This window comes from Podarcis bocagei, assembly GCF_964188305.1.
Source record: "Podarcis bocagei genome assembly, chromosome: 3".
NCBI lineage: Eukaryota > Metazoa > Chordata > Lepidosauria > Squamata > Lacertidae > Podarcis > Podarcis bocagei.
The window spans coordinates 4,515,355-4,523,606 of record NC_138127.1 but is presented as its reverse complement, the minus strand read 5'-3'; the positions used below and the strand labels follow the sequence as shown (position 1 = coordinate 4,523,606).

Sequence of the window (8,252 nt, the reverse complement as noted above, 5' to 3'; positions counted from 1 at the left end):
GCGGCCGTTAATAATTAGATCCCGAAACATGGTTTTGCAAGGTGAGTCATTGTAAATATTGAATAAAGCTATTTGGGGAAGCGGCTGCAGAGAACCACTTTGTTATTTTGTCAGACTTTTGCAGCGTTAATTCAAATGAAACTGCGTTTTTCTTTTACAATCCCATCGTGCAAGGCTTCGGAAACGTTCGTGTCCCATCAGCAACCATGCTAGAAATTGTCATTATAATTGTACCTTGGTTTTCAAGCAGCCTAGTTCTCAAACATTTTGGCTCCCGAACACCACAAACCCGGAAGTGACTGTGCCGGTTTGCAAACTATTTTTGGAAGCCGAATGTCTGACAGGGCTTCTGATTGGCTGCAGGAACTTCCTGCAGCCAATCAGAAGCCGTGCTTTGGTTTCCGAATGTTTTGGAAATTCAATGAACATCCGGAATGAATTCCGTTTGACTTCCAAGGTACGACTGTAGTGGGAATGTTTGAAAACGTTCCCGTTGCTGATTTCTTCTTCAACTTTCTGGGCACGGAGATTGCTATCAAGGAAACCTTGCTTTTGCAAAGATCCAGACCTTTGGTCACTGCTTTCAGATTGTACTGGTGTAAGAGCTAGTTACACAAGCAATAAAGTTTTTTCCTGGACTCTATCACATCAGGCTGCAGGTAATAGGCACACCTTCCAACATTTCTCTGATGAAAATAGGGACGTCCTATTCAACAACAACAACAACAACAACAACAACAACAATAGCTTTATTACTTAAACCCTGCCCAACTGAGTTGCCCCAGCCACTCTGGATGCCTTCCAACATTTATAAAAACACAGTAAAACATTAAACATAAAAAACCTTCCCCACACAGGGCTGCCTTCAGATGTCTTGTAAAGGTGTATAGTTACTTATCTCCTTGGCTCAAAGGTTGCATAACTCCATACCCGCCAACATTTCTCTGATGAAAATTGGGATGTCCTAAGGAAACATTCCATGATCAGATCAGAAACCAGGACAGTTTCTGTAAATCTAGGACTGTCCCTGGAAAATAGGGGCACTTGGAGGGTCTACGGTAGGTTGCAAAAAAAAGAGAAAGAGGAAAAAATAAGTGGTGGTGGATGGATGAGAATTATTATTATTATTATTATTATTATTATTATTATTATTATTATTATTTACTTATACCCCACCCATCAGACCGGGCCTCCACAGCCACTCTGGGCAGCTTCCAAGAGGATATTAAAAACACAATAAAACATCAAACATTAAAAACTTCCTTAAACAGGGTTGCCTTCAGATGTGTTCTAAAAGTCACATAGTTGATATCTGCTGGAAGGGCGTTCCACAGGGCTGGCACCACTACCGAGAAGGCCCTCTGCCTGGTTCCCTGTAATCTCACTTCTCGCAGTGAGGGAACCGCCAGAAGGCCCTTGGCGCTGGATCTCAGACTCCAATGCACTGAGAAAAATAATTTGACAGCGAGAAGACTCAGTTAAACAGCTCCCTATTTCACCCTTCTTGAGTGTTTCCCCCCTCTCTCATGGGATGTCCCTGAGCTTCTTTCCAAATTAGTACACTCCATTCTAAACTTTGTCGCCTGATCTTTGTTCAGTCAAGCCCTTAACACCTCCTTGTCAGGCTCCCCCTTTTTTTCTCTCACCCCCAAACACAGTCCTTCCCTTGCAAATACTGTGAGTCAGGGACTTGGTTGCGCAGGAATCTTGTATTAATCTGCGGCAAGCAATGAAACGTGAGCTTTTTCTGCATCGCAGGTGCCTTAAATGTGTTGGGTGATTTAGGCAGACCCCTGAAAGGCTGTGAGAAATGGGGCGTCCCAAACTTGAGACGGGAGTTATGTCTCAAGCCAGGCAAGTGGCAGGTTTATCTTTCAAGGGGGATTGCTTAGGACTTTGCCTTGATTGAAACTGACGTGTCCTGCATGGCATAAAAGTGAAATGTTTAAGGATGGAGATGGGAGGACATCAGAGATAATGGAGAACACAGTGGGGGCGAGTTCTCCCAGCTCTCTGCCATAAATACAGCCTACATTGAGAATGTGTGCATAGACTAAAAAAACACACACAAAACAGACTTGCCAGACCATCAATAGCCTTACCACATTATAAAACAGCAGACTTTAAATCTTGCAATTCAACCAAACAAGGCCTGATGTAATAATAATAAAAAAGGCCCTATACAGGTTCACATCTGGCTTTTGTAACTGTCATCCAGAGAGGTAGTTGATATCAATTCTCTCATGAGAGACACATCGGCCCCAAACACAAAAGCTTGCTTGAAATAAATAGAATTCAAATGAGGTTTAATAGGATTTCAATTTAGTAGTGAGTTGTTGTTTCTAATTTTCTGCATCTGCATAATTCTGCCCTGCCATCCTAGATAATACATGACCAGATGTTAAGGTTTTTCTCAGAGCTATTATCCCCACTGGTATTATTTAGTTAGTTAGTTAGTTAGATTACTAGTCATGCTCACCCAGGTTAAATTTATACCAGATGGCCATCTGTCATAATCATCATAATTTATTTATGCCCCACCCATCTGGCTGGGTTTCCCCACGCACTCTGGGCGGCTCCCAACTGATTATTAAAAACATGATACAGCATTAAACATTAAAAACCTCTCTAAACAGGGTTGCCTTCAGATGTCTCCTAAAAGTAAGATAGTTGTTTATTTCCTTGACATCTGATGGGAGGGCATTCCACAGGGCAGGTGCCACTACCAAGAAGACCCTCTGCCTGGTTCCCTGTAACTTCACTTCTCACAGCGAGGGAACTTCCAGAAGGCCCTTGGCACTGGACCTCAGTGTCCGGGCTGAATGGTGGGGGTGGAGACACTCCTTCAGGTACACTGGGCTGAGGCTGTTTAGGGCTTTAAAGGTCAACACCAACACTTTGAATTGTGCTCGGAAATGTACTGGGAGTCAATATAGGACTTTCAGGACTGGTGTTATATGGTCTCGGTGGCCACTCCCAGTCACCAGTCTAGCTGCCGCATTCTGGATTAATTGCAGTTTCCGAGTCACCTTCAAAGGTAGCCCACACAGAGCACATTGCAGTAGTCCAAAAGGGAGATAGCCAAAGCATGCACCACTCCAACAAGACAGTCTGCAGGCAGGTAATGTCTCAACATGCATACCAGAGCTGATAGACAGCTGCCCTGGGCACAAAATTGACTTGCGCCTCCATGGACAGCTGTGAGTCCAAAATGACTCCCAGGCTGCGCACCTGGTCCTTCAGGGGCACAGTTACCCCATTCAGGACCAGGGAGTCCCCCACCTCTGCCCACCCCCTGTCCCCCAAGAACAGTACTTCTGTCTTGTCAGGATTCAACCTCAATCTGTTAGCTGCCATCCATCCTCCAACTGCCTCCAGACACTCACACAGGACCTTCACTGCCCTCACTGGTTCTGATTTAAAGGAGAGGTAGGGCTGGGTATCATCTGCACATTGATGAACACCCAGCCCAAACCCCCTGATGATCTCTTCCATCGGCTTCATAAAAATGTTAAAAATCATGGGGGAGAGGATGGAACCCTGATGGATGCTTTGGTTGAGATTTCTGCATTGCAGGGGGATTATGCTAGAATCTAGATGATCCTCAGTGTCCCTTCCAACTTTATGGTTTCATGAACACCTAGAGGCCCACACAGTTCCCATCCCTAGTTTAGGGGGCACTGGTGTGCTACACTATGAAATGAAACCTTGCCAAGAATTCTGTTTCAATGTGTATTATTCCAGAAAATATGCTGCTGTTATCCAGAGGGAGCCGGGATATCAATGGATTTATTTTACTACATTATACCTAGATGCTCAAAGCAGCGGCTCTCTCTCTCTCTCTCTCTCTCTCTCTCTCTCTCTCTCTCTCTCTCAGCTGCCTCCACTGGCAATCCTGAAGCCAGATCAGATGATTGCTTAGTCAGTGGAAGGAAGCCCCATTGACTTCGGTGGAACTTAGGCATGCAATCACAGTGTTAATTGCATAATGTTCCCAAACCAGAGGCAAGGCGTTTTGAGGCTGACCTCTCTGAATTCTCTTTCTCCACCATGCCGTCCGCAAACAAGCCACTTCCTCCGGATCCTGGACCAACCCCAAATAATACACTGATCAGGATAAAGTGGCTTGCTTTATCCAAACACAACGCTTCCAGATCGGCAGCAATACTAAGAAATGAAAGAATGAAAAACCACGCGTGGGCGTAGCCAGGGTTTTTGTTGTGGAGGGGGGCGGGGCACGACTTTTGTTAGGGGAGGCAGAACCGACATGATTGGTCAGTTAGTTAAGTATTTCTAATGTTTTACTTGACCGGGGGAGGGGGCGGGCAACTGCCTCCGCCCATGATACCATGGCTTTCAAGGAAGAGGCACAACTACGATATTGCAAAGGGTTTGCTGAACCTTACCCCAGAATCACAACGTAAAGCAAGGTCGTCGTGGCGTAATAGTAAATAGCTCCGTGCAAATTGCTCTCCGTGGAGGCGTTTTGGTTTATTCCAATGCAGATTTAAACGTTTTATTGGGACAAGGGGGTGAACTTTCATTTCCTTCTGCAATACAGTATACGAATCGCGATACTGGGGGATTGGACTAGATTACTCTCCAATTTAGGTTCCCATTCTATACTGTTAACAACTGTATAAAAATCCTTGAGGAGGAGGAGGAGGTGGGGAAAAGGAGAATTTAAAAAGACTTGTTCAGAAATCCTTCACCACTAGGAGTAGTCGTGGCCGAGTGGTTAAGGCGATGGACTAGAAATCCATTGGGGTCTCCCCGCGCAGGTTCGAATCCTGCCGACTACGGCGCGGATTTATTTTTCAAAGGGCCAAACTTTTAATTGAAGCGCCTCGATCCCAGCAGGGCGGGGGTTTCCCGGAAGAACCAGGATGGGGCCGCCAGAGGCAGCGTAAGCCCAGCTCTTGGGAAGGGAAACTCGTGACACTCCGATCTCCTCCTCCTCCTGTTCTCCAGCCTTGCAACAGCAGCGGCACTTTCGCTGCGCGCAACTCCCAGCAAAGTCTGCGCTGCGCCGGTGGAGCTTTGGCGACGCCATGCAGCCCAGCTCGGGGCCTGCCGTGCTGGTCACCACCAGGTAAGGCGGCTTGCAGTGCGGGGGCCTCGCTTTGCTATGCCTGCCTGCCTCTTGCTGCTTCCCAAAGCGAGGAGGACGCGGGGCGTGGAGAGTTCAGGGGAGCCTTCGTGGCCGAGCAATCCCCGGGATCCAGATGCGCGCCTTGGGCCCGGCGCAGCAGCTGGCATGGGCTGCCTTTCCGCCTCCTGCCGAGCAGGACGAGCCTCTCTGCCTGCGCCTCCTGCCTCTCCAGTAGCGCTTCCTTCCTTCTCCCTCGCGGCTCCCCTCTTCCCAAAGGGTAGCTGGTGCGTCAGGGCGCACGGGGATCTTTGCGCACCCGTCCGCCTGCTTCGGTTACAAGCAAGTCCAGAGCGTGTGGAACTGGCAGCCAGCTTCCTCCATCTTAGCCTTGGGTGGGTGGGGGTTAATTTATTGTTCGGTGCATTGGTACCACCCCGCCTTTTTCTCCAAGGAGCTGGAGGGGGCGTGCATTTTATTGTTATTTATTACATTTTTATACCGCCCTTCATTCAGGGATCACAGGGCAGTTTGCAATGGAAACGCACAGAATGCATTACATAGTAACAAAACAAAATCAGTACCCCCCCCACTATGGTTCTCCCCCTCATTTAATTCATTCTTTTCCCCGTTTATTCAAATGTTACAATACAGCTTTGTCCACTGCCATAATATCTCAGACTGACCGTTCCAATCCTCAGTCCCACATCACTGTCATGTTGGCTCCCCAAATACCCTCAATAGGAACCCAACTACCAATCTGATTGATTAGTCTTTGATGTTATGTGAGGTGTTCTGATAGAGCAATGCTCCATATGTTATTAACCCAAGCCTCTATTGGTATATTAGAGGTTTCCTTTCATCATTGACAATAACTAGTCTACTGGTTGAACAGGAAGGAAATTAATTCCTTAGATTTAAAGGTAGAATTTGGGGTCAAATCTAGTGATAATAAGGCAAGTGCCAAATTAAGAGGGATTGATTGCTGGAGGTCAGACATGGACCATGGTACACCCCCACCAAACATGAATGTAGGACCCTTGATCTCTACAGCCCTTCCAACATAATGGTGAGCTTGAAGAATTTATCTTTGCAAGGCATGTGGGGGGTCCAATGCCACCAAAAGATAATTTTAAGGGAAATTTCTGGAAGGTGAGCCAAAATTGTCTTTAAAAATGGATTACGCCATATAGATTCCCATGCTTCCTCACTTACTGAAATTTCTATGTCAGTTTCCCATCTCATTCAAATATATTTTGTGTTGCCCACAAAGTTGTCTAATATCATACCTTATATCACTGAAACTGCCCCTTTCAGAAACAATGGAATACTGAAGTTTATATAAAACATGCAGGGATTTCTGCTATGCAAAATGAACCATGGAAAGGGAAGAAGGGGAGTCACTGATATTTTAAAGTTGACTAAATGGATATTCTGATATTTAAAGAAATGGCCCCTTTCATATGGCTAGGACTGTTACGTAGCAATTCAAATTCTGTTTTTTTCAGTTACATGTTACTGTTTCGACATTTTCAACATATACAATCAAAACACAATCAACTATTTTTTCCTGTTTTTGTCGACTTCCCACCCTGTTTTCAAAGGAGTTCTTATTTCTCCCCTTCTGCTACACCCTGTCCTCTATCTATTAAATCATAACCACATTATTATAATCTAATTACTTCTGTTGCTCATAGCTCAAATCCTGCTCTCGAGTTCATCCATACTATAATATTTCTTTAAGTAGTCCAGAAAAGGCATCCTTTCTCCCATAAAACACTCGTCAATAGATTCTCTTAATTTTGCTGTTCAGTTTGCCAGTTCTGCACCGCCTTCTATCCTACTTATCCAGTCTTCTTTGGTGGGATCCTCCTCATTTAATTCTCATGACAACCCTGTGAGGTAGGTTAGGCAGTGAGGCAGCGGCTCGCCCAAGGTCACCCGGTGAGCTTCATGGCTGAATGGAGATTTGTAGAATTGTAGCGGAGGGGACCCTGAGGGTCATCTAGTCCAACCCCCTGCAATGCAGCAGTCGCAACACGGAGTCCCCCATCCAAACTGACCAGATCTGAACCTTTTGCCCAACTCTGGATCAAAAACTGATGTCAGCGTTGGGAGTTTGTTGGCACTGAAATGTGGCATTGAACTCTGATTGAACTCTGTGTTTTCATTCGCAGACCTCTTCAAAACACCCACACAGGGATCGATCTGTCCGTTCCAGAGTACCAGGAAATCCGGGGGAAGATGATGTCAGGCCATGTGGAATATAATATTGTCGCCGTGACGCAGCTGCCTGCTTTCAAATCAGCAAAGCACAAGCCAGAAGATATAATTCAGTTTATGGTAATCCACTATGAAACAGTTGTTGTTGCTGTTGAACTGTTGTTATGTAACAGAGAGAGCGCATATGGATACATGAGCAACACTGTGAATCTAGGATGTTCATGACTAGAGATGCGGGTGTAGGAATGCGGGTGGCACTGTGGTCTAAACCACTGAGCCTCTTCGGTGTGCTGATCAGAAGGTCAGCGGTTCAGATCCCTGCGATGGAGTGAGCTCCTGTTGCTCTGTCTCAGCTCCTGCCAACCTAGCAATTTGAAAGCACACCAGTGCAAGTAGATAAATAGGTCCGACTGCGGTGGGAAGGTAAATGACATTTCTGTGTGCTCTGGTTTCCATCATGGTGTTCCGTTGTGCCAGAAGCAGTTTAGTCATGCTGGCCACATGACTCAGAAAGCTGTCTGTGGACAAAATGCCAACTCTCTCAGCCTGAAAAGATGAGATGAGCACTGCAACCCCATAGTCACCTTTGACTGGACTTAACGGTTCAGGGGTCCTTTACATTTTACCATCATGGCTAGAGCCTCATTGGTAGTTTGGGGCCCCTTTCTGAACAATGTGGGGAGGAAGGGACCCTGGACTTTAAAGGACCTTTGTCTGGTAATTTCTCCTAGGATTTAAGGCAGTGATGGCCAAACTTGGCCCTGCAGCTGTTTTGGGACTACAACTCCCATCATCCCTAGCTAACAGGACCAGTAGTGAGGGATGATGGGAATTGTAGTCCCAAAACAGCTGGAGGGCCAAGTTTGGCCACCACTGATTTAAGGCATTATGTTTCTACAGTGGTATCTCTAGTTGCAGACACAATCCATTCCAGGGTGTC

At 46.1% G+C, this 8,252-nt stretch overlaps 1 protein-coding gene across 1 annotated transcript in view; it reads left to right on the top strand.

The window, feature by feature from the left end:
- Positions 1-4,934: 4,934 nt before the first annotated feature.
- HS1BP3 (HCLS1 binding protein 3) overlaps positions 4,935-8,252 on the top strand; it is a 32,829-nt gene continuing 29,511 nt past the window's right edge. The window contains exons 1-2 of the mRNA XM_081189183.1: positions 4,935-5,092; positions 7,267-7,432. Coding sequence (XP_081045309.1) covers positions 5,052-5,092; positions 7,267-7,432 — 207 coding nt within the window. The 5' untranslated portion in view covers positions 4,935-5,051. The remainder of the gene's footprint in view (positions 5,093-7,266; positions 7,433-8,252) is intronic.